The 25,220-nt window shown below is 37.2% G+C and overlaps 2 protein-coding genes across 6 annotated transcripts in view; both read left to right on the plus strand.

Moving 5' to 3' along the window:
* LOC5573320 (gamma-aminobutyric acid type B receptor subunit 2) overlaps nt 1-25,220 on the plus strand; it is a 110,130-nt gene that overhangs the window by 7,020 nt on the left and 77,890 nt on the right. Inside the window, exons 2-3 of one of the 4 annotated variants that reach the window (XM_021837755.1) lie at nt 5,877-5,971; nt 6,317-6,815. The gene's annotated coding sequence lies outside the window, so the exon portion shown is untranslated. The remainder of the gene's footprint in view (nt 1-5,876; nt 5,972-6,316; nt 6,816-25,220) is intronic. The other 3 variants (XM_021837757.1, XM_021837756.1, XM_021837758.1) reach the window with 3 other exon arrangements.
* LOC5573317 (E3 ubiquitin-protein ligase CCNB1IP1) lies at nt 19,120-19,907 on the plus strand. 2 transcript variants are annotated; one of them, XM_001654490.2, is made up of 2 exons: nt 19,120-19,422; nt 19,512-19,907. In XM_001654490.2, exons 1-2 carry the CDS (start codon nt 19,192-19,194, stop codon nt 19,833-19,835), a joined length of 555 nt encoding a protein of 184 aa, XP_001654540.2. In that variant the 5' UTR covers nt 19,120-19,191; the 3' UTR covers nt 19,836-19,907. The 2 variants fall into 2 exon arrangements, with proteins under 2 accessions (XP_001654540.2, XP_021693454.1); XM_021837762.1 differs by having other exon boundaries at nt 19,587-19,907.

Here is a 25,220-nt window from a genome sequence, read left to right on the forward strand (position 1 = left end):
CAGCTGTTGTGTGCAGCATAGTTGTCCCACTAGAACGGGAAGTTCAGGCAAGCTTGGAAAAATATGTATTATACGGTAGTTTGTTAATTTTTCAAGGGCAATATTTGTCATTTCTATGTTTGCGTTCTGATCAATCCATAATTCACTACATGATTGTCATTATCAACATAATGCTATTGATAACCACACACAGACTGCATTCCAATAACATGCATCAGACAGTTGAGATTTAAGAAGGGTTTAACATGACTTAGTGTAGTCTTAGAAGTTTTACCTATGCCTTGACAAGACAAGCAAGATGAGGTTTTAAGTATAGGTTTTAATAGACACTACACAGCTCCTTCAAAATACAATTTATTATCAACAAATGTGGCCAGCAAATAAGTTTTAGTGGGAGCTCTTGTAGATATCTACAAAGCATTTTAAAGTGTGTTTTGCCGAAAAGAACGTTTGGCACTTTGTAATGCTTTATTAAATCTGTTAGGAATGCATACATCTCTAATAAAACCTCCATAAATAACATCTAAGATCAAAAAGCACTGAAATTGTTACTTGGGCTGTGGGGTGACTGTACATCGGCCTTTTCTCGCCAGAGATTAGAATTTGATCTATATTTTCAAAATAGAAAGGTTTTAATATTTTTTATTGGTGATTTTTTTTACATTTTGTATGGGCTGAAATGCTTAGCTTAGCTTAGCTTATACTGACTAGACATATCAATGGTTGCTATTCCGTGATTGACCGAAGTCAGTGAAAATGCACAAAGAATCAACTAGAAGTTCGGCTGGGATTGGCCATAATCTTCTTCAATGTGCATAATTCAGTGCCTCTATTTATACAGAGTCAATAACGGCGCCGGCCACGTCCTTGCAGTCAGGTGGGATTCGGGAAAAGGAATGTTAGAGTGTTACCTTTGCTATTTGGAGACCGTGTTTGCCTCTGCATCTCCACAAAGGTTACTGGGAGGGATGTTTGTTAATGGGAAGGATCGTTGGGTCACAGGATTCACTTTGATAAGCAATTAGACCATGATAAATAATGATTTGTGAGATGTATACATGCTTATATGTAAATATAATATTTTCATTTGATATGAACAATTTCTATGTAGAGGAAAATTATGCCGACACTTGAGGTGACGAACCATTCAAAGTTTGTTGAACAAATACCTAAATGTAACAATCCTACAGCTGTCAGGACGAAAGCATGTGTTATTTTATTTTACTTATTTGAAAAGAAACGAAAAATTCGATTGGTTGGAACATCAGAGAACACTCTTATTCTTATGCCGACTCTTACAGTGGCGAATCATCCAAAAGTTTGTTGAATAAAGTGAACCTCTCGCAAGTTTACACTTGTAGTGTCAAACCATTCAAAGTTTTTTTTAATTACAAAAATAAAGGTAAAAAAGGGGTGTTCTGAAAATAAAAAAATGGTCAACATAAATAATTCATGAATCATGAGTTTGTGTCGACACTCACAGTGACGAACCATTCATAGTTTGTTGAAAAATCATATTTACGTCCCAACATTGTAACGGTTAAATGTGCAGTCATACATATTTTATAGATTAGAAATAGTAGCATGAAACGAGCTCACCAATTGATCCGTTATCCTTGACTGAGCAGCCACAATACACTCTCAGCTTCACTCGTTTGCTCGGCTATATAAAAGCACTCAGAAAAAAAAAAATAGGCGTGCGACCCGAAAAGGAAAAAAAAACTGACGACTGCTCGGGCTTTCTTGACGCACTGCCCAGGAGCAAGCGTCAAAGTCGAAGGATCAAAAAGAACTAACCGGCACTTTTCACTTACTCTAACCGAACTAACCGATCACGCCACTTTTTCACTTACTAGACCGACGTGCGACATGTTTGATCCTGCCCTCGTCGCTCGCCCCCGCAGGAGCAAGCGTCTAGTTCGAAGAATCAAACAGAACTAACCGATCGCGGCACTTTTTCACTTACTCTAACCGAACTAACCGATCACGTAACTTTTTCACTTACTAGACCGACGCGTGACATGTTTGATCCTGCTCTCGTCGTTCGCCCCCGTAGGAGCAAGCGTCAAGGTCGAAGGATCAAACAGAACTCTACATTTTGTATGGGCTGAAATGCGTCAAAAAACGGGATTTGGGTTTTAGTATAAAAATAGCTAAAAAGTGGAAAAATAAAAATTTCACCGATGGAATATTTAAAAGCCTTCCGATTATGAAAATATAACCCAAATTCTGAACTGTATCGTGAAAAAACGCGATATACATTTGATTTGATTAGGGGCCCAGATAGCCGTAGCGGTAAACGCGCAGCTATTCAGCATGACCATGCTGAGGGTCGTGGGTTCGAATCCCGCTGGTCGAAGATCTTTTCGTAAAGGAAATTTTCTCGATTCCCAGGGCATAGAGTATCTTCGTACCTGCCACACGATATACAAATGCAAAAATGGTCAATCGGCAAAGAAAGCTCTCAGTTAATAACTGTGGAAGTGCTCATAAGAACACTAACCTGAGAAGCAGGCTCTGTCCCAGTTGGGACGTAACGCCAGAAAGAAGAAGACATTTAATTTTCATTATCGTCTGGTTCAGACTGGTTAAAATGATATAAACCAGGAATAAAGGTTTATGTTTATGTCGAAGATAATAATGATAAACCATGCAAAGTATGTTTAATGATTACATTAACATATCGATGATGCCAATATAAAAATGTTTATCATAAACATGAAACGAGCTCACCAGTTAGCAATCCATCCTCGACTAAATATGAATATCTTTTCGCACTCGTGAGCCGAACACGATTGATCTTGATTCCGTCGCTCGTCCCGCAGGAGCATGTAACGGAATCAAAAGACCACACATTACCCGGCAAAAAAACGCGCAACCTGAGAGGGAAAAAAACCACTAGCGATTGCAAAATCTGATACCGCTTTGTCTCAAATTCCGAACAGACTCATATTCCGAACACTCGGTTTTTGTATGGCGATTTGGTTGAAATGTTTCGCTGAAATATGTCACAAAATAACAAGGAAATGGTAATCAATTGCAATTCAATTTTAACATCTCCTGTATAATTTAGTCCGCGGGAGTAGTGATGATTCTCTAGTTTGAGACCAGTAGAACAAGCTTAGATAAATTTATTTGCGAAATTATTCATTTGAATACGATTTATTCGTGCTGTTCGGAATTTGAATCAAGGTGTTCGGAAAATGAGACAGAATGAACACAGTGTGCGGCATTTGAATCAAAATGTTGTTCCCTACTTTTACGTAAAAACAATATTAAAACTAACTGAATTAACATTATTATCGGTACACCGAGCAGCTAACAGTTAGGCTTTGCGAAGAAATTAAAATTTACACAAATATCAGCCAAGCCAGTGTTCGGAATATGAGTCAAAACGGTACCTGAGATGGAGGAACTCCAGTTTGCCAAAGACAATCAAGGCAGACTTGATGAAAATCCCTACAAACATGGGAAAAGGGACATACCGTTTTGTCTCAAATTCCGAACAGACTCATATTCCGAACACTCGGTTTTTGTATGGCGATTTGGATGAAATGTTTCGCTGAAATATGTCACCGCATTAGAACGAAATGGCAGTCATTTGCAATTCAATTTAAACGTCTTCCAAACTACTTTATACCTCGGAGGTAGTGTTGATTCTGTAGTTCGAGATCAGTAGAACTAGCTCGGAGAAATTTATTTGCAAAATTATTCCCTCCAATACGACTGTTCGGAATTTGAGCCAAGGTGTTCGGAACATGAGACAGAATGAACACCGTGTTCGGCATTTGAATCAAAATGTGGTTTTAAACTTTTACGTAAAAACAATACTAAACAGGTTTAATAAACATTTTAATGACACACCTAACAGCTAACAGTTAGACTTAGCGAAGAAATTAAAATTTACACAAATATCAGCTTATTTATGCCTTCCAGATGCATTTGAAGTCACTGTTGGTCTTAAGTGTTCGGAATATGAGTCAAAACGGTAGTTTTCTATGCATTTCATTCATTTTTATTTATTCAATAACTTTATATTCAATCAGAATAAAAAATGCTTTCGTGGTATTACTTTCTAATCGGCATGAATTGATTTTCATTCAATTTTTGTCAAACGCAAACGAAATGATAGCGGTACGGAAACGGAAAGCGGAACCGTTTCGCCAGTATGAACTGTAACATGCTTGTCGACTCAGTGTTGGTTCACTTTAATTCGCTGACAGCTCAGTCGAGATGGTGTGATTCATGCTGACGAACCGGTTCAGCTTTCCATTGCTGTTCCGCTATCATTGCGTTTGGGTCTAAAGTCCACAAGCATGTTATGATCACATAGAAAAGCTTAGTTCATAGTTTGCTATTATTGCGTTTAGTTTTAAATAATTTTTAGGCACCTACTTGGTCGCCGTTAAGTCAGAGGGGACCAAGTACAAAACATAGGAAAATTGAATTATTCTCTCATTTGATGCGAAATTACCTTACCTCCGTTTCACTTTGACCAGATTTGATGAATGCTGTAAACTGCGAGAAATATGAAACAAATTTACTTTGGATGATCAATAAAAATCGATAAAAGTGTTCAGTCAGAATGGACCAAGTGCTTATTACCATAATAGCGAAAATGATCAGCGCGCTGAGGAATGCGAAGAAATGAAAACCATTTCAGGAGATTTGTCACATTTTTAGACATCGAACCATTCTTTTACTTATCCATCAATAGAAATTTATGAATATTAATTAATTCGATGCATTTGATTTTGATTTTTGACTATTTACCATATTTGGATGAGTGGTCAGAAATTGCAACAAATTCTGTGCAGACAGAGTGGACCAAGTGTTGAAAAGCAATAAAATGATTGATTACTGCATTTTTTTAGTCAATTTCAGAGTCCGATAGAAGTTTACGGTAGATCTATGGTGTATGTATGGCATGTCCTAGGACCCGTTTATTGGACCAGCATATTTTGGTCGGTACTCAAGATTTTCACTTGGTCCATTCTGACTGAACGCATACTTGAATTTTTCTGGTCTTCAATGCCCTGACCCTGCGAAACCTTTATTTTCAAGCTATCGTAATGTCACTGATTTTGGTATATACTTTATGGATTATTTAAGAATTTAGGATACTGGTGTCGAAGGGTCTTGATAATTTGTTTATCTTGGATATATGCACCCAATTTTTCCATGCAAGCATTAAATGATTATTATTTTCCAAGAAATTGGTCAGTCAGAGTGAACCAACTCACTGAACAGTGGTCTTTGGTTCAGTCAGAGTGGACCAAGTACACATAGTCCATCAAAAAATCGTTCTATTAGAGGTTTGAATTATGAATTTTCTTGATTATCACTTCACATTATATTGCTTGAAAGTAACATAAAGACGTGTAGAAATATTCAACCAAAATTTAAACGAGTTCAAAAATTACAGAGCGTTAGACTTTGAACCCATTTTTCTCAAAATACCAAAAATGTCACTTGGTCCACTCTGACTTAACGCCGACCACTTATTACCGAAATTGAATATTTGTTATGCTTAGAAACGTTAAACATCCCTGAAATGAAAGGAATTTGATTCCGAGCTGAACAAATGCAGATATCCACCATGCGTCCCCATCGTATTTCGAAGGGTCAATGATAATGTGTACAAAATCGTTATAAAAATCCGACTTCCAGCGTTAAGCTTGCCATATATAACCAACCTAATCAAGGACTCCTTCCGATGGTTTTTATTTTCAATTCTCATTGCTACTCCTAGTCACCTCCACTGACCAAAGACGATAAATATTTTCTACTCAGTCATAAAAAACCAGACAAATCCAATGTAAATGTTGTAACCGCCCAAGGGTAACAAAATATCTCTTTTCTTTCCATTCCCACAGCGGCAGACATCATCGTCAGCGAGCACAGAAAAAAAGGCGGCCGGAAAAATTAGAAGCAAAACCGGTGGTGACCCGGAGTGGATGTGTCGAGAAGGGTAATTCCTCTTTTGGTGGCGACATACAGTGTTGGACAATATATTTCCAACTTTTTCGATTTGCCAAACAAAATGGTCTGTTTGAGAAGGTTAGATCTATGTTTTTATGTACCTTTGAACTCGTGTTTTGAAAAATTACTCAAAATTATCTGTAGAAATTTCTGAAGAACTGTAAAAATTTCATTCAAATCTGTTCACAAATAACGAGATCTGATCCTCTGATTATTATTTATTAGCGACACTTTACCATTCTTTGGCATTCGTGTCATGAGATCTGACCCTCTAAAATTGATAATTTTGTATGGAAAATCGAAAAAGTTGCAAATATATTGTCCGATACTGTAGCCTTCGCGACAACTGTTAGACCACACAAAAGTTGTCCCCGCCCCACAGTCCTAGGTGATAACGGAAAAATAATCCCATTTAATGGAACGGTGATCGTTTGGTCCATGCTTCACCATTTTCCGCACAGTTCCGACCTCCGGTGATGGGCATCAGCGTGTGAAATAAGTAAAAAAGACAACTTCAAAAAAGTGTCCAAGTGGGATAAAGCTGGGTCGTGTTCCGGATGGTGAATCGATTCGGGTAAAGTGCATTCTAGGAAAGTGATCCATCGGCATGTTGGAAGGGTAAACACGGTTACAGAAAAAAATAAAGGAGAAATCTTGTACTCAGAATCCTTTCATCGCTTCGGTTCAACCATAATCCCCGACGATTCAATCGATTTGCACTGGGGATACGTATGAACACCGTCGTCTCACAGGTTACACATAGGACACATTCCGGCGCTTCGAGAACGAGTTCGTTAGCAGCGTCCATGAAGCCATCAGAAAACTGGTGAAAGGTGAGTCTTAACCTAACTCAAATAAAATGAAAGCCATGGGAAACGAGAATCTTTTAAGCTCCTCGGGAAAACCTCGGTGCGATGATGTATAACATCCCGAGGAGGAAAGAATAACTCGGCAATAACTTATGCATACCATATTTTGGTATCATACCCCAATTAGGTATTAAACAGTTATCAATACCTCATTTTGGTATTATAATGGTATTTGAAAAAAATAATTAAAACAATTAAAAATACTTCATTTTGGTATTCGATAGGTATTGAGGACTGCTGGAGGTATTGAACTATTATTGAAAAATTTCACTTTTATATGAAAATCCATCAAGTATTATTTAGGTATTGCAATACCTGATCTAATTATCAACTTGGTATTTGTAGAATATGCAGAAGGTATTATTTGAGGTATTTTACCTCTTATGCAGGGCTCATTCATACCTCATTCAGGTTGTAAGTATTGGAAATTATCTGGTATGGAATACCTCAATTTGGTATTCAGTAGTTATTTTCTTCTGCTCGGGATGCTACATGTGCTTTTTATGTATGTCTATGGTGCACACAGGAGTAATGTGGGTCAATAAAGGCCAAAACATTAGTTCTGCTCTGAATAATCTAGTTATGTCCTAATGTTAACTAGAAACGGTTATAGCTCAATAGGAATTAATACCCAATCCTAGCCTGAGAAACTTCCTCGACTTCTCAGGGCATAGAGTATCTTTGTACCTGTCACACGAAATACACATTCAAAAAATGGTCAATTAGCAAAGAAAGCTTTCAATCAATAGCTGTGGAGATGCTCGTAAGAAAGCTGAGCTAAGACGCAGGCTCAGTTGGGACCAGTTGGGACGTAACGCAAAAAAAAAGAAGAAGAAGAAGAATCCATCGATTTCATTAGAAAACAGTTAACAGCATATGTCTATCATGCATGTTTTTCGATACAATTACTGATTGATAGGTGTCATGTAATGTTTTGAAATTAATACTAGTAAGGCTAAACCCATTTTTAGTCAATATTTGGACACAACAAAATTTTTCCATTAAGAACAGACAATAATTGTGTACATGATTGACCCAAACTACTCCAGTGTGCGACGACCAGTTGTGCAGATCCAGTAGTAGCTCCAGTGTGAGTCAAAAGTTATGAAAGAAAGGGGAAAGAAAAGGCACAAGGTTGACCGACAACCTCAAAGGGGGTCTCGGTGTGGGTGGAATCTTGGTGCGGAATATCGGCTGCGGCAACATCAGAGAATGGCTTTTCCCATGGGGTAACTTGAATAAAACTGTTGTTGGTCTTCTGTCATGTCTAGTTGATGTGGGATATACGAGAGGTAAATTTAGCCATCTCTGACTCAGACACGTGTGTGATTTTGGCGGGAGTGCAAATGATGCTTTGTGGAAAATCGATGATACTATCAAACCACGGGAGGTGTCAATTTATGAATTCTGAGAAGCGCAATATCTGTAGGTTAGGTATGTAGTCCGTAATCTGTTGTTTTCTAAGTAATTTAAGACACAGTCAACTTTGATTTTGAACTTGACATTGAACTTTCAACACCATTTTTGATTAACCTCATGACTAATAAGTACGTAAAAAACTATGCTTATCCAGAGGCTATTCTAAGGTGTGGCCCATTTAGAGTTGGAACATAAACAAATTGGAATAATTTGGATATAATTCAACAAAAATGAGTTCTGTTTTATTCAAATGTTGCATTGCTTGTAAGCTTCAAAGGAAAATAATAAAAACAATATTCATCCCCTTTTATAAGAAGTTGTCGGACTTTTCTTGGAATACGGTTAATCAATTTGCGCACACTATTTTCATCCATATTTTTAACAAGTTCATCAAATTTAGTTTACAATTCGTCGATGTTTTGGCGATACTTTGATTCGCTTTTAGCTTCCGTTTCATAATAGACCAAAATCTCTAAATTGGGCAGAGTTTTGGTCAATTACAAGGGTATCACCTATCATGAAAAAATCCTTAAATTCCGTCAAAACTTGATCAAACAATTTCATGGTACGGAATTTGGCCACATTTCCTTAATTTTGTTCCCTATTTGGTTGTCTGCAGACATGGTATAATCGGAAACTTTAATACCGTTTTGTTTTGTCAAATTCCGAACAGACTCATATACCGAACACTCGGTTTTTGTATGGCGATTTGGTTGAAATGTTTCGCTGAAATATGTCATCAAATAACAAAGAAATTCCAGTCGATTGCAATTCAATTTTAACGTCTTCAATATAATTTCTACCGCCTGAGTAGTGATGAGACCAGTAGAACAAGCTCAGAAAAGAATATTTGCGAAATTGTTCATTACTGGTGGTGTTGATCGAACTGTCACTGTGAGCCCAGATCTCAAACACATCTCAACTAACATGGAAAAAGCGCGTAACTGATTAAAACACATTTTCGCATTTCATCAAAAGTGACAAAAATCGAATGAAAATCAATTCATGCACACAATGCAAGTAATGTCACGTGAGCACCTTTCAATCAGATTGAATATAAAGCATTGAAAAACGCATCGTTTTACTTTTTCCAATGAAAATGAATATTTAGTGCATATAAAACTGTGGCCCTTTTTCCATGTTTGTCAGGAAAAATCGAAAGTACACAACAAAAGAAAACTAGCGATTTTCCCCAAGCCTGCTTGATTGTTGTTGGCAAGCTGGAGTTATCTTGCAGTTCAAACAAACATTGTTCTATATTTCGTGTGTAGTATCGGTGCCTCCCTCCCAGATTACGACCATTGGTACCGGCGAATTTGTTTCAATTCAAAATAAATTTATAACACAATTTGTTATAAAAATTGAGAGAATTCGCTTCCCAGACAACCAAAATGTACGTAAAACGAAATCACCTGGAGGCTTTATATGTGCAGAATTTCACTTATAAGATGTCGCGAAAAGGCCTTCTACGTACAAAAGTGGAGGCGATATGCGTGCATATATTATGTGATGAATAATAACATATAATGCGAGTGTATACATACTCTGCCGAACTAACCTGTGATCTTATGCGACATAACTTATGATAACAAATGTTGATTTGACAGCTGCTACGGATTGATTTGACTTACTTTGTACGAGTGTACGAGACGAAACAAAATGTATAAATGAACTCAGGGGCGATCCATTAATTACGTAAGACAATTTTCGGGGTTTTTCAACCCCCCCTCCCCCATGGTAAGATTTTTTGTATGAAAATTAAAATTAAATTGCATGGCGCGTAAGAAATCCGTAATGCCATGCGTTTCATGATCCCTCAGTCGAAAGTGTTCGATTTTAGATGATCCTTCAGTTGAAAGTGATCGATTTGAGATTCCTTCAAATCTTGTTTGCATTGTTTTAGATATTCAAGGAAATTTATTTGCTAAGAGTCATTAAAATGTATTCTTATACTCTGTGTGATCTTCCATTAGACCATACACTTAAACCCTGCGAAGCAAAGGTTTAGGTTCATTCAAGTTGATAATATTGTGGTTCCAGGTATGCGTATGTTGCCAAAATCGAACGGACACTGTATATCTTATTAAGGCATTCTTCAGTGTAGATAATATAAGTAATGATTATCTAACAGTATATAATTTATAATCAATCGTGAAAAAATAAGAAGATCATGGGACTCGACTATAGGGGGCTCCATCCAATTACCCGAACGCCACTACCCCGAAAGCCACTACCCAAGTAACCAAATAGCACTTTAATTCATCTTGCGTGCCAATGTAGGGTTATTATATGGCTAACATGCCCCATATTAGCCGTATAATAGCCCTATAAGGCCAAAAAGGCGAATTAACGGGCCAATGGTTACATGGGTACTCCGAATAATATGAAATACAGTGCCGTATCTTGTTTTGCGGGCAGAAATGCGTCTCTAATGATAACTGGTAATTATGGCGCGTAAAATTCGTCGGTAAAATTTTCATCATATATTTTTCCTTCTTTCATATGCCAGCTATTCTTTCGAAATATCTTGTTGGCAATTATCTTCTTCGAATTCTTTCTGAGATAGTGCCTGTTTATCAGCGCAGTGGGCACTTTCACAGTTCAATGGTTCATTCACAAAATTCATAACGCCAAAAATTGCCATTTTGACACCTACCCACCCCCTTATACCATTTTTTGTATGGAAATGCTACATATTGTGTATGGACTGCAACATTTTGAGGACAACCACCCACAACATTTTTTCTCCCTTCAGAGTTACGAAATTTGTGAACGGACTTTTAATTAAATAAGCTTTTTAATGATTGAGAGCCTTCCTTGTCAATTTACTATTCAGATACATGTGCCTCTATGCCCAAGGACGTCAAGGAAATATTCAATGCATAAGATCCGCCACCAGAAGAATTCGAACCCATAATCCTCAATATGGTCTTGCTGAACAGCTGCCTGATCATCGGTATTTGGGATTCATGGTGGTGTTCATATTTCAATTTTGTTTTTAAACAAATATTTCCCTTTCTTATGCATATAGGTTGTGCCATAGCATTACATTGTTACAGTGATCGAGCACGTCATAGCTGCAAACATTTCACCAGAAATTTGCCCTTCTTTCTTAAATAGGCTGTTCTTTCATGTTTTCGTTGGATTAGCTAGTCACTAATGTTTCCATATTGAACAGCTTTTTATATATCCTGAAGGCAGTCACTAAAGTGAATCCTGCTATAATTCTAATCAGAAGTTTTCCCTTCCTTTATTTTCTTGTATTAAAACAGACAGGTCTCTTATGGATTTGCTCACCACTTTTCTGCCATCTTTATTTCTTCATGGCCTTGAATGAAAAATAAATATTTTTTGTGGTTATCTCATAGAAATTCAAATTAATGATTACATAAACCATTCAATGTTTTTACTGTAGCGGCAATCATTGGCCGCCGTTTTTTCAACATGTACAAATGTATTAACGTTTCCTTGCTATAGCGGAACGGTTGTCTATCAGGTTGCGGTCTTTGAACGGGTTCCATAGAACAACATCTTCAGCGACTATCTCAGGATGATCTTCCATTACCATTGTTTACGAAACAAGATCTTAATGCTAGAAGCCCGACACCTACAAAAATGAGTAAAGGAAGTGGGTACCGACGTCCAATAAGAGACTTTACTACATCCTAATTTTGTGCATATTATAGCTATCCTTTTCATAATAAATTCACCCTTCTTTTCGAAATAGGTTGTTTTCAGAGCATTGCAATGTGGCTGTGTGAATCTCACAAAAATTAGAGGACAAATCCAAACAAAACTAAGTTCGTAAAAATTATTTGCTGAAAAACTAGTTGATTTTTTATCTTCTAATATATGAAAAAATACACAAGGAATCGTACAATCCCCACTCTCTACCTAGAATAAGTCTCAAAATGTCATGCATTCGGGGTAATGGCGTTCGGGGTAGTTACCCGTTCGGGGTACCGTAAAATGGGGTGAAGTTGATCACTTTTGAGCGATTCTGTTTCCTAATTCGTAGTAGGATGCATGTATTCTCACCCAAATATTTTTTAAACCTGTACTGGTTGGATGTTTATCGAATTATACAAACGAAATTTTTAACGAATTGTTATCATAATAACAAAAACATTTTTTAGAAATCAAAAAATGGAATTTTCGATTCCGGGGTGAAGTTGATCAATTACTGTGACACGTTTCCTAAAATAAAGAGACATGCTTTTTACTAAATTTAGGATCACTGATCCCGAATCAAGTCTCAAAAATCTTACAACTTGTTGATAAATCGGTCAATTTTAGAATTGAATGTTGTAAGATCCAGAATACACCAAATAAAACGCCTAAAGGTATGCAATTTTCTTTTGAAATCAGCAACTCGCTCACAAAAAGAACATTTTTATCACCGAAAATGATTTTTTATCCTCAATGTATAAACTGGGTTCTCAAATATTAAACTGGGTTCACAGAACATATATGGAATGTACGAAACAGTTTATTTAAATAGTGTCATTATATAGCCTTGGCAATAGTCGAATGTTTGGGGTAGAACCCTTCAATGGTTCATCGAACATTTCCTTAAAAATCTGTTTTTCCATGATATAACTATCTTGAACGACGAACCGAATTTGGAAACATCAAGAGTAGCTATCAGGTAATACGATATGACATAACTTGTGATAATCGAAAACGGATAATAGCTCTCTTGGCAGTTTATACATGTGGGTACGGGAATGATAAACTTCTCCCCACTGATCAACTACACCCCGAATTACGGTACTGGCGTTCGGGGTAATGACCCATTCGGGGTAATGGATTTCGGGGTAACGGCGTTCGGGGTAGTGGCATTCGGGTAGTGGCGTTCGGAGTAGTGTCATAGAGTCTGTACATTTGTCCCATAGTCAAGATCTGGGAGGGAGGTACCGATACTACACACGAAATTGGTTACAATTGTTTTCCAAATTGCAAGATAACTCCAGTTTGCCAACGACAATCAAGGCAGGCTTAGTGAAAATCGCTAGTTTTCGTTTGTTGTGTATCTTCGATCTTTCTGGACAAACATTGAAAAAGGGCCACAGTTTTCTATGCATTTAATTTTCAGTTTTAATGAAAACAGTAAAAAGAGCCTCATTCCAATACGTTACATTCAATTAGAATAAACGGTGCTCTCGTGACTTTACTTTTGAATGTGCAATAATTGACTCTAATTCGATTTTTGCTACTTTTGGAGAAATGCAAAAATTAGCTTAGGGTAGTTACGCGCTTTTATCATGTTTGTCCATTGTTTAAGATCCGGGCTCACAGTGACAATTCGTGACAGCAAAATCTCGGCTCACTGTGACGTAGAGAAATTTTGTATTGGTTTCTCCTTCCCAGTTGCTTTTGGTCGTCTGAAGTCTGTCGCAGTGTTGTGAAAAACTCAAATTCTCATAGGGTGATGTGCTAGTATCCATCGTATTAAGCATTGATCAGTGAGAACTGCAATTTTCCCAGTATTGCAGTGAATGGTGCTGATACAAATCGATGCCAAACAATTCTTTCTCAAAACGGCTTTAGCATTGTACAATAACATTTTGATAAATCTTGATCTCTTTCTGGAAATAATACAAAGAAAATGCAATGCAATCAGTTTCCAGATTCGTTTCACAACTTACGGCTCACTGTGATGTATTGAGTGGTTAAAACACAACATATCAACGCTATAAAAACATGTTTTACTAGAATAAATATATAGATCTACAGGCATCTCCCTCCATTCCTTCAGCATGGAATATACTAATTTCCTTTAGAATTAATTGTTCGTCATCAAAATTTAGCCCAAACATATGAACAAAATTCCTTTTGACCGTACAATTATGGCATTTGCTCACAGTACAGCGAAACAACACAATCAAAGGAACCGTATTTTTATGTCGAGCGTTGCGCACACATTGATGTGCACAAGCTTTTTTTTCTCAGTACCGTAAAGTCGGGTGTAATTGATCATTGTATCGCACGATTTTATTTATTCATAATGGAGCACATATATCAATATAATAACCTGCAGTAAATTAACGTTATTTGTCGTAACTATTGTCGTATTATGTGTTGTGATGTTTTTTTGCGTTAAAGAATGTTCATTACTATGAAAATAATGTAAAATTTCAAAAACATGTACGGTGCAGTGTTGACAAACATCCTTGAACTTCTAGTTCTAAACAAGGATTTGAACATGGTATAAACCTGAAGGTTCGTGAGGATGCTTAAGATATATCCCCAAACCAGATTTCATCACCAAAACTCGTACCAATTAGCTCACATGGTTGAAATAATTGAATTTCTGTTAGATATCATTGAATTCCTTAGTAATTGCATAAATTAAGGCGTTCTCCGCGCAATTCTTGAAATTTAACTATTCATTATTTATATAAATATTGCATTGTTAAGAATTTGACAAGCACATTTGGATTCTGGGAGCTCAAATTTATCGTGTAGAATTGTTTTGAAAACTAACAATAATGGCATTGACAAGTGATCAAATTCACCCCGAAATGAGATCCCCTGATTTTTTATTTTAGAGATGGGGATTTTTTTTTATTATCGGACAATTTGGGCCGGAGGTTCTCCGATTTGCATGAAATTTTCACCAGAGGTAGAGCTCGTGGATACATGACCAAAAGTGAAATTCAAAAAAAATATAGTGGCCTATTTTCCCGGAAAACTCTAGATGAATTTTCACGATTTCTCTATATACCTCAAACTTTGAAAATTCATATCTCCTAAACTATGTATCGTAGAACGAAAGTTTTTTAGTGAAATCGAAAGGAAATTTTCTCAGCAATCTATTAAAAATATAAAAAGAAAAACATTTCTCGGAAAATTTTTCACCATGGAGAAAATTGTCGGAAAAATAGAGAAAAACCCTTTTGAAATGTTTGTCCAGGAATGATTGTTTACATTCCTTCTGATTCCGTTCGAATGGCATTCAGGTTTGAGTGCTGATGAGCGTTCACTGACTGGCAGTCCACACCACGGAATGATTCAGTGAGTAGGAATCCTCTCAGTCAGTTCAATGCATTCGGCAAATGGATGCTAAGTGCATTAACTCGTGCCTCGCAGATACAAGTGTATTGGTACTCACTTCTCTTGGCGTTCCTTCCGATTGTCGCTTTTACACAATCGGTTTCGACGCTTTCATGCTACATTCCGCCTAGGACGGTTCAGCTATCACAGAATGTTCGATAGCAGCAGATTTTTTACTATTTTTCATCGGTGGCGTTCGGGTGAGTGAGTTAATTTTCCCATGCTTGCTGAGGGTCAGTTCCTATTACCTATATTATTAAATGTTAGGATCGTTTTCAATTAAAGACTGTTGGACTGACTGACAACAGACCAATGGCGAGTGGTCCGATTGACGAAAAGCTTCTTCTGACTGGAAAGGAAAGGATGGTTTACTGTGTTACACTTACAATGCGTGTAAATTACTGCCGCCGTTAGCGCACGGTTATGAGGCCCACAATAGAACATATTTTCCTATGGGAAGCGTGCGGGTGGTCATCGGTTTTTCAGTTCTGTCGCCTAAACGGTAAAAGATACCACTTTGGCGTCTATGGACGAAAGTTAGAGTATGGATTGATGAAACAAAAAATATTTTTTTGAAAATTTTTCATGATACAGACGATAGTTTTTTCTCTATTTTGCCGACAATTTTCTCCATGGTGAAAAATTTTCCGAAAAATGTTTTTCTTTTTATATTTTTAATAGATTGCTGAGAAAATTTCCTTTCGATTTCACTAAAAAACTTTTGTTCTGCGATGCATAGTTCAGGAGATATGAATTTTCAAAGTTTGAGGTATATAGAGAAATCGTGAAAATTCATCTAGAGTTTTCCGGGAAAATAGGCCACTTTAATTTTTTGAATTTCACTTTTGGTCATGTATTCACGAGCTCTACCTCTGGTGAAAATTTCATGCAAATCGGAGAACCTCCGGCCCAAACCTGTCCGATAATAAAAAAAAATGCCCAGATATTTGTTAACACCAAAATGACATTTGTTAGAAAATTTCGGTACATGAGTCGATGAGGCTCACCTTCGTACTTGTTTTCCTGCATTTTGTTGTTTGACATTGTCAACATTATAGAAAACAGACTAGAAAAACCGTGAAAAACGATCAATTTCACCCGAAATTACGGTACGACGGATTGAACTTTGTTTACTTTCTCAATTATACGCGGCGATTGAGGAAATTTAGTAAAATTTGGTGATTTATTGAATTTTTACGGAGTGTGATTGGAATGAAATCCATCAATGAAGAAGTACGAAGGTTTTCCATAGTGAAAATAAGTGCTCGGCGAAGTTAGTCACACACGGGGGCGGGAAGAAAATTGTGTTGGAAAGTGGTGTGGCTCAGCCGATCGCTAAGCATTTTTCTAAAATCGTGTTCGTCCATGCGATTTCGGTGAAAAAGTGCAAAGTGGATAATTGAACTGAAGTTATTTACCGAAATACAGTAGTTTTATTGCATTTTTGGTGTACAATTGTATGAACCATAACAGCTTTCACAAAATTACACTTGGATAATGAATCTTTGTTGCAGGTAAGTTTGAATATCCGCCGCAGTGGAACATTTAAAGTTTGATACGACGAATAATAGCGCTTACGACGAAGTAGAACAAAACCCTAACTCACGCTTGAAATGCGTTGGTTTGCAACTATGCAACTCAGCAGTTAAAAAATCAATGAGTTTGCTCAGCTTTTTGATTTATTTCGTAGTATTTCCACAGTTTTCTCGCACAAAGCCATGATTTCTTGTTAGTCTGGTCCTGGGAGGGAGGCACCGATACTACACACGAAATATAGAACAAAGTTTGTTTGAACTGCAAGATCAATGTGCTTTAATAGAGGTGAGGAGATGATTCTGTATAATACACAACTGTTTGATTGTATTAGTGAATCGCTTGTATTTTCACACAGCAACCCGTTGCATTGTGACTATGTGTGACGTCATACAGTTTGTTAAAGAAGGTTTCTGGGGCTTCGTTGCTAGTCACCCTTCCGTTACCAAGGTTGTTCGGGTGTTGTTACTCAAACAAAAACGTGAAAAAATCAGCACGGGAAGATGGTACTGAAGGTAATTCATGTAATTTAGCTTTAAATTTTGTTATATTTTAGGTTAAAATCTACAATCTAGGAGGAGGAGGAGACTCAGCAATCTAGAACCATGGAAGGCACCATAATATACTGATCCGCAATATTGATGTAGTTAATGAATGTGTAAAATTTAACGAATATTTTGCGTGAGAGAATGCGACCCTGAATGCAGTGCTGAAATTCGAAATGATTAGGAAAACTAGTTTAATCCGGGAATTTAGTGCCAAAAAAAAACATTATTCCTGGAATCCAATTGAACATGTTCTACGTCTAGGCGTAAGCTGCAGTTTTTGTTGGTCTAGTTTTAACTTTTTCCACGATATAGAGCTTCTTTACCCACTCGTAGCATTTCATTGAAACGGCATGACGTCACCCACCTTCCCCTCAATGTTTATTTTGATTTTACACTGTACTAATACAAGCACACAAAGACTTTCTCCTCACCTCCTTTCTACCACATTGCTGCAAGATAACTCCAGCTTGCCAACAACAATCAAGGCAGGCTTGGGAAAAATCGCTGGTTTTCTTTTGTTGTGTACTTTCGATCTTTCCTGACAAACATGGAAAAAGGGCCACAGTTTTCTATACACCAAATATTAATTTTCATTGGAAAAAGTAAAACCATGAGTTTTTCAATACTTTATATTCAATCAGTTGAAAGGAGCTCACGTGACATTACTTGCATTATGTGCATGAATTGATTTTCATTCAATTTTTGTCACTTTTGATGAAATGCGAAAAATGTGTTTTAATCAGTTACGCGCTTTTTCCATGTTAGTCCAATGTTTGAGATCTGGGCTCACAGTGACAGTTCGTGACAGCTGAATCCCGGCTCACTATGACGTACATAAATTTTGTATTGGTTTCTCCCTCCCAGGTCTGGTCCAATTATAATAATTCTTCCTGGCGTAAACGACAATATTTTTCACCAGTTTTGACTGTTTTTCCGGCTTGAGAGTGATTGAGTAATTTTGCATGAAAATCTCAAGCGTGAGATTTGCAAACCAGTTTGCTCTCGCGGGAGAGCTCATTGATTGAGATTTGAATGTGAGTCCGTTCATCAAGCTGCAGTCCGGTGTCTGAAGTTTGGTCAATCTTACCTTAGTCTAGTCATACGATTTGCCTGTTCGTTCGTCAAGATCCGTCCATGTTGTTCGAGTTTATGGGTCATTCGGGGTGATAGCTTTCGAGTTGATGTCCTTCGAGGTAATGGGGTAGAATGAAAAATTCATTATGTATTACGGAGGTATTGCAATACCTAATCCAAATATCAGTTATATGGTAAGTAGGGGAAGAGCACTAACTTTCGACGTTTTAGGCCTACTTTATATGAAAATCCGAAAATAGGTACAGATTTCTAGGGGGTCGAAAATTAGTGCTTTTCACCTATTGAAAATTATCTAACTAGATAGAGATTTTGGTGAATTATTGAGGAATGCTTGAAGTATAGAACTACTATTGAAATTTCAATTCTAGATGAAAATTTATCATGTATTATTGAAGTATTGCAATACCTGATCCAATTTTAAGTTTAGTGTTTGAGGTATTTTACCTCTTATGCAGAGCTCCTTCACACCTCAATCTGGGGATGAATGTTGAAAATCATCTGATATGAAATATACGAGTTTGGTATTCTGCAATATTCTTCTGCTCGGTTATCCAGGCAGTAATTTTCGGATACAATTCCATATTTACGATATTTACAGCAGCATGGAGGGGATCAGTTATTATATCTCAACAAAAGCCTACTTACACTCACTAGGAGACTAGACTAGAAGAACACACTTTTCTATCAAAATGTCAACCGAACGAGACCAACTGGTGTGCAACGCGCGCGATTGTTTCAAAAAAATCGAAGGCACCGCGTGGATTACCTGCTGCTCGCACGTGTTCTGTGCTCAGCACGGCAAAGATGCCAAACTACGCCAAACAACGACGGGACCCTGTTGTCCGGCCTGCGGAACCCGGTTCCGTGATGAGTTGTCCATTGTGGAACGACAGCTCAACAGTTCGCTACAAGCCCGGGCAGTAAGTATTTAGACCTAACCTCGTTCCACCATTGTGATCCATGTCGTCTTTGTGTTTCTCCTATTCAATTGTGGCGTTGAACCCCGAAGCTGCTTTTGTGTGGCTACAATCCGGAGGTGGTGATGGAGATTGCCAACAATGCCATTACCTTTTGGAATTTTCAGAAGCAGCAAGTTTGTGCCAATCTGGAAAGGAAACTGGAATACTACCGGGAAATGGTTTGCACTATGAAACGAGACGGAGCTCAGCAGAAGACCGAAAACGAGGTGAAAATTCGTAGGCTTGAGCAACAATTGGAACAGGCCAAAGTTAAACTGAGGCAACTGGACGATGAACGACAGGCGGCAAAAACTCGATTTGGGGAGCCCTCCAGATGCGTGAAGAAACGCAAACCGGACGATTTCCTGCTGTAAGTTTGTGGGAGCCCTAAATCCTGTGAATTGCGCGCTTTCCATAGAGTAATAAAGTAGATGAACGAAATCAAACGCTATCCGTATATTGAGCCCATCGATTCACGCAATCTTCAATTTATTGCGATTCCGAATGGTATAGAAGCTTATTTTCAGATTGGATCTACATGGGAATAGGAATCCACACCGAGTTGCAAAGCAATAAACCACGTAAATAAGAGATATGTGGTGGATTCTCGGTATTTTCATACGGTCATGGGAGCAATAAGCACTACCACATAAAATGTACACCTACGTGAGTAGAGGCGGGCACAAACTATACTGATCGCGAAGCAAAGATTCAACTTCAATTTCAATTCTGTGTTAACCCGCATAGGTCTGAGTGATGGAAGCCCATTTTTGATAAATTTTAGATATTTCTTCACATGATATCTCATATTTCCCTTGGAATATAACAATAGCAAACTTAGCGTCATCGTAAAAATTGAGGATGTAAGATTTATTTGAAGCTATAAATCATTAATGCACCACTCGTTTCAAATTCTGAGATCACCATCAGAAAACTAAGAAAAAAATTAATAAGAGCTGCTACAAAAACTAGGTGAGCAGCGATTTTCTGAATCATGATATACGATTTTGACGTATATGGGCATGACGAGACCAATCAATGGAAACGTTTTTTATAATATATTTTCAATCTTTTTTTTCAAGAAGAATGAGAAGAATGAGAGTATTCATCTCTATTTATGGTGGATCCAACGTACGATCGAATCCCATTCGTTCGAATCCATAGCCCACTTGATTTTGCTGGCGTAAACGGGAATGCGAAACGACTTTCGATCGAAAGTGTCTTCGAACGTAAACAAGATTGTTTTGCAAGAAAAAATCTGGCGGTCATCTTGATGCCCTTTTGATTTCAAGTAGTTGAATGGGTCAAAACTGCCCATACTCGCAAAACAGTCCCATTAGGAAAATTGAGAAGTTGAGAAAAACGCATCTGAACCTTATTGCAAAAGTTTTCGTAACGCCGCTGGTGGCAACAGAAAATTCTGTAGGCATTACTCTACACACTATCATTACAGTATAAGAAAATGCTCAAAAACTAAAATATTGTTGATGCAGTTGATTTTAACGTAGAAATCCAAGATAATAGCAAATGGGACTCGTTATCCGAGTACTTTCCCACCAAATGCAAATAAACTCGCATACCAGTCCCATTACTTGGGACTCGCTTACTTTGTTATCGCGCACCTTGACACATTTGTTGTGATTCCATAGCGCTTTTCCTTTTGCTACAATTAGTTATATTATCTTCTAATTGCAATGATTCCTTCAAAATATTAAACTATACGTTGGTGACGTTTATGTTGGATTTGAAACATAGGTATCCAGGCGTGAAATCGGGCAAGTTTTGGCAAAGCTGTTTTAAATTTCTAAGATATCCACAATGATTTCTTCTTTTTATGCCTTCTTATTGCTCAGCATTAGATATCGCTAAAACACAATTAGACCAGTCGACGAAACCAGTGATGATGTGCGTATGCTCATGTTGGCCCAAAAAGCTCTCCCCTTTATGTTGTTGGAAGATGAATCTACCGGAGGCATAAAAAAAGGAGGCATAACTGTCCCATATTGAAAAAGTAGGCATTGAAAAAACACCGCTCAAAGTTTGAAGTTTGACTTCTCATACAAATGTTCATGGTTTTCTAGTACATTTCTACTTGCCATATTCATTCAGCACAACCTCACAGGTTACTCATTTTGCTTCTATTGATCATCAAAAAATATAAAATTGAACACAATTCATGTTTCGCAGTTGCTATTTCGGTTGAAAGTTCATATGGAGACTGTTATGCCTTTTTTTATTATGGGACTGCACCATCTTCATATTTTTCCACAACATTTTCAAACAAAGTCTGTAAATTTGTATGTGCATAGTAAAATACATATTAAAACATGGATGTTGTGACAAAAAAAGTTGTTGGTTCGAAAATCCATATGGGACAGTTATGCTGTTATGGGTAGTGTAGCTTGGCTTGGAGGAAAGCAATTTATCTTATTTTGTGTTTAGACTTTCGTAAGAATTAAAAACTAAATATGCGCCTCTAATATCACCAGAAGCATTCTAGAAAAAAAAGAAGCCATGTCAAGCAAAACCAATAAAGATGGCTTAAAATACTGAAATTTGTAGTATTTCTCTTTCCTTTGGAATGAAAAAACGATGGAAGGTCACAGAAGTCATAACAGGAAAGGGTTGGCATGATTTTCATCGTAATCTACTAGTGGGACTGTTATGCGGGTACTTACAATATGGGACGCATATGGTTTGGTATTTTTTTCGTATTTCGTCCATACAAAGATACAATTTTAATTATGATGCCAAGAAGTACACTAATAATAAACACGATTCATGAAAATTTTTTAAAATGATGACTGTCATGCGAGTATGGGCAGAATACGTCACAATCGTTCGTTTCATCTGGTATACCTATACTACACTGATGCAAATTTTGAAGTTTTTGCTCCCCTATGCTTAAACGGTGTCAATTATGATGAAAATCATTCTCACAAAATTTGAAATTATTCGGATGAAATTTGGTTGTACACACAACATTTGAAGTTTGTATGGAAAAGACAAACCTTTTGTGTTCAGTCGTCTAACTGCTCGTCATAATAATCTATGGAAAAGTGAACCAACTCTTCTCATGTGAAATTTTCCCAGCTACAACTTTGCCGAAGACCACATTGTGATGGGACGTAAGGATAATTCGTTATTATTGATTTTAAAGTGTAGATCATGCTGAGATGATCATTCAATTACTTTCAGAGCAACACTGCTTTTTTGCTGTAGAACATAGTAGCCAGGATTACTTTGATCTATTCTACCCACCAGGAGCTGCATTGTTGCCTGCCGAGCAATTGGTGAAGCAGTTTGCACTTTATGATGGTGAATAACAATTTATCCTGACGTCCAATCAAAATGTGGTCTTCAGCAAAGTTGTAGCTGGAAGTATTTCACATTAGAAGAGTTTATTCACTTTTCCATAACATATTATGACGAAGAGATAGAGGGTGGAACACAAAAGGATGGCGTTTTCTATAGTAATCTCCATATGAACTTCAAATGGCGTGTGCACAGTGAAATTTCTCCCGAATCATTTAAAACTTCGGGAGGATGCTATTTACCATAATAAAGATCGTTTGAGCCTAGAGAAACAAAAATTTTGAATTTTGTATCACTCTAACCTTATGCAGCCCACAGACGCTCAGTCTGTTTGACCAATATTGGCTCCGCCCCCAAGTTAGTCTAACCAATTTATGTTCGTACAACCACCGCTTGACGAACTGTCAAATCTTGTTGCACCAACATTAATATGACCGGGATGGAGAATATATTCAACCGTTGATATTTTGATTGACTGTTGTTCCCGTGAGTGCGAAAGAGATAGAAAATACGCCCGATATTTATCGGATAAAAAAATCAATTATTATGATTAAATAATACCGCGAATTATTATCAATAAATATTTAACAAAAATAAATAGTCGAGAAAATATGAAGAATCACGACAAACTAATTAAAATTGTGCAAAATTCATCCAAAAATCTTTCGAAAATTTGCAATTCCTTTTTTTCGAAAACTTACAATTCCTGTCCGAATTTTTCCAATGATATTTCTATAAGCTTTCTTCCAGGGATTTTACCAGGGATACTTTCAGAGGTTCTTCCAGGAATCCATACAAGAATTTCTACAGGGAATTCTACATGAATTCCTATCGATAGTGTGCCCTTTGTTTCAACAGGAATCGCCAAAAAAAATCTTTGAAAGTTCCCTAAAATATTTTACAGAAATTCCACCACGAACTACTTCAGAGATTAAACCAGGATTTTTCTAGAAATTTACTAATTTACTCAGGTATTATTTCAGAAATTTCATCATGCTTTTCTCAACCACATTTTTCAGAAATTCTTCCAAGTGTTTATTCCGGTAATTATTAAGGAATTTCAGATGTTTCATTGCTAATTCCTCCACTATTTCCAAAAAAATTTCTCGAGGGATTTAAAAGATTCATTCAATGTTTTATTCAGGAATTCTTTCAAGGATGCTTCCAAAGATTCATCCAGGAATTCCTGCAGGTATGTTTGTAAGAAATTATGCAAGGGTTTCGTGTGAGGTTCATCCAGAGACTATATAAGGAATTCCACCAGGAGTTTATCCAGCGATTCCTTCAAGATTTTTTCTGAAGGTTCCTTTAGGAATTTCTCCAGGGATTAAACTAGAAATTTGCGTTAGATTTTTTACGGGGATTCCTCCAAGTATTTTATCAGGAATTTCTTTTATGACCCACCTATATATTTCTTTAGAAATTCCTTCAGGAATTCTTCCATGAAATTTTCCAGAAGTTCTCCCAGGAGTTTCTTCCGGAGTTTCTACAGGAATCTCTCTAGATACTCCATCGCCAATTACTCCACCATTTTGCATGAAGCTTCACCAGAGATTTCTATAGAGCTTGCTCCAACAGTCTCCTTGGGGATTCTTCCAGGGATGCTTCCAAGTGTTCGTCCCGACATTCTCCTTGGGGATTCTTTCAGGGATGCTTCCAAGTGTTCTTCCCGGCATTCATTCAGGAATTCTTCCAGATATTCTTCAGGAGTTTATTCAGACAATCAACTAGGTGTTTTCCCACCAATTTTCTAGAGATTACTGCAAAACTTTCCAACCCGAAAAGATGCTCGACCGATTGGATTCGAACCCACGACCCTCAGCTTGGTCTTGCTGAATAGCTGCGACTATATGGGCCCCATTGATATTCATATGAAATTCATGACAAAAATTTTAATGGATTCCATGCGAGAATACCTAGTAGATTTTTTCTTAATAAATTCCTGGTAGAATAAGAGAATATCGCAAAATTGCTAGTGAAATCCTGGATGAACTTTGAATATCCATATACCTTAGATGGAATCCTCCTAGGAACACCAATTTCTGTAGAAAGTCCAGGTGGACTCGACTTGCGAAGACGGTCTCCTTTCTCTGTCATTGCTGAGTTTTTTTTCTTTTTAAACTCAATGTTTACATCAATCATGCGCATGCCGTACAAACTTTCACATGAACATCTCAGCAAAAAAATAATGCGTTTACATCACACCGAAGCATAATTTGCCTTTTGAGTGAAATATCATGCCAACAAACATAGAAGACATGCAGAAATAACTAGTCTTGTGTTTAGGTTTATGAGCATCCTTGGAAAAACTACTCCAATGACTGAGGTTTCTAATAACAGTTTACTTTGAATACAAAACTTTTCACTTTTTCAGCCATAAAAACAATTGGCTGCATTTGACGTTTCGTGGCAGCGAAATCTGGGCTGCATACTTATGATATGTT

Source organism: Aedes aegypti, chromosome 1 (assembly GCF_002204515.2).
Source record: "Aedes aegypti strain LVP_AGWG chromosome 1, AaegL5.0 Primary Assembly, whole genome shotgun sequence".
NCBI classification, from domain to species: Eukaryota; Metazoa; Arthropoda; class Insecta; order Diptera; family Culicidae; genus Aedes; species Aedes aegypti.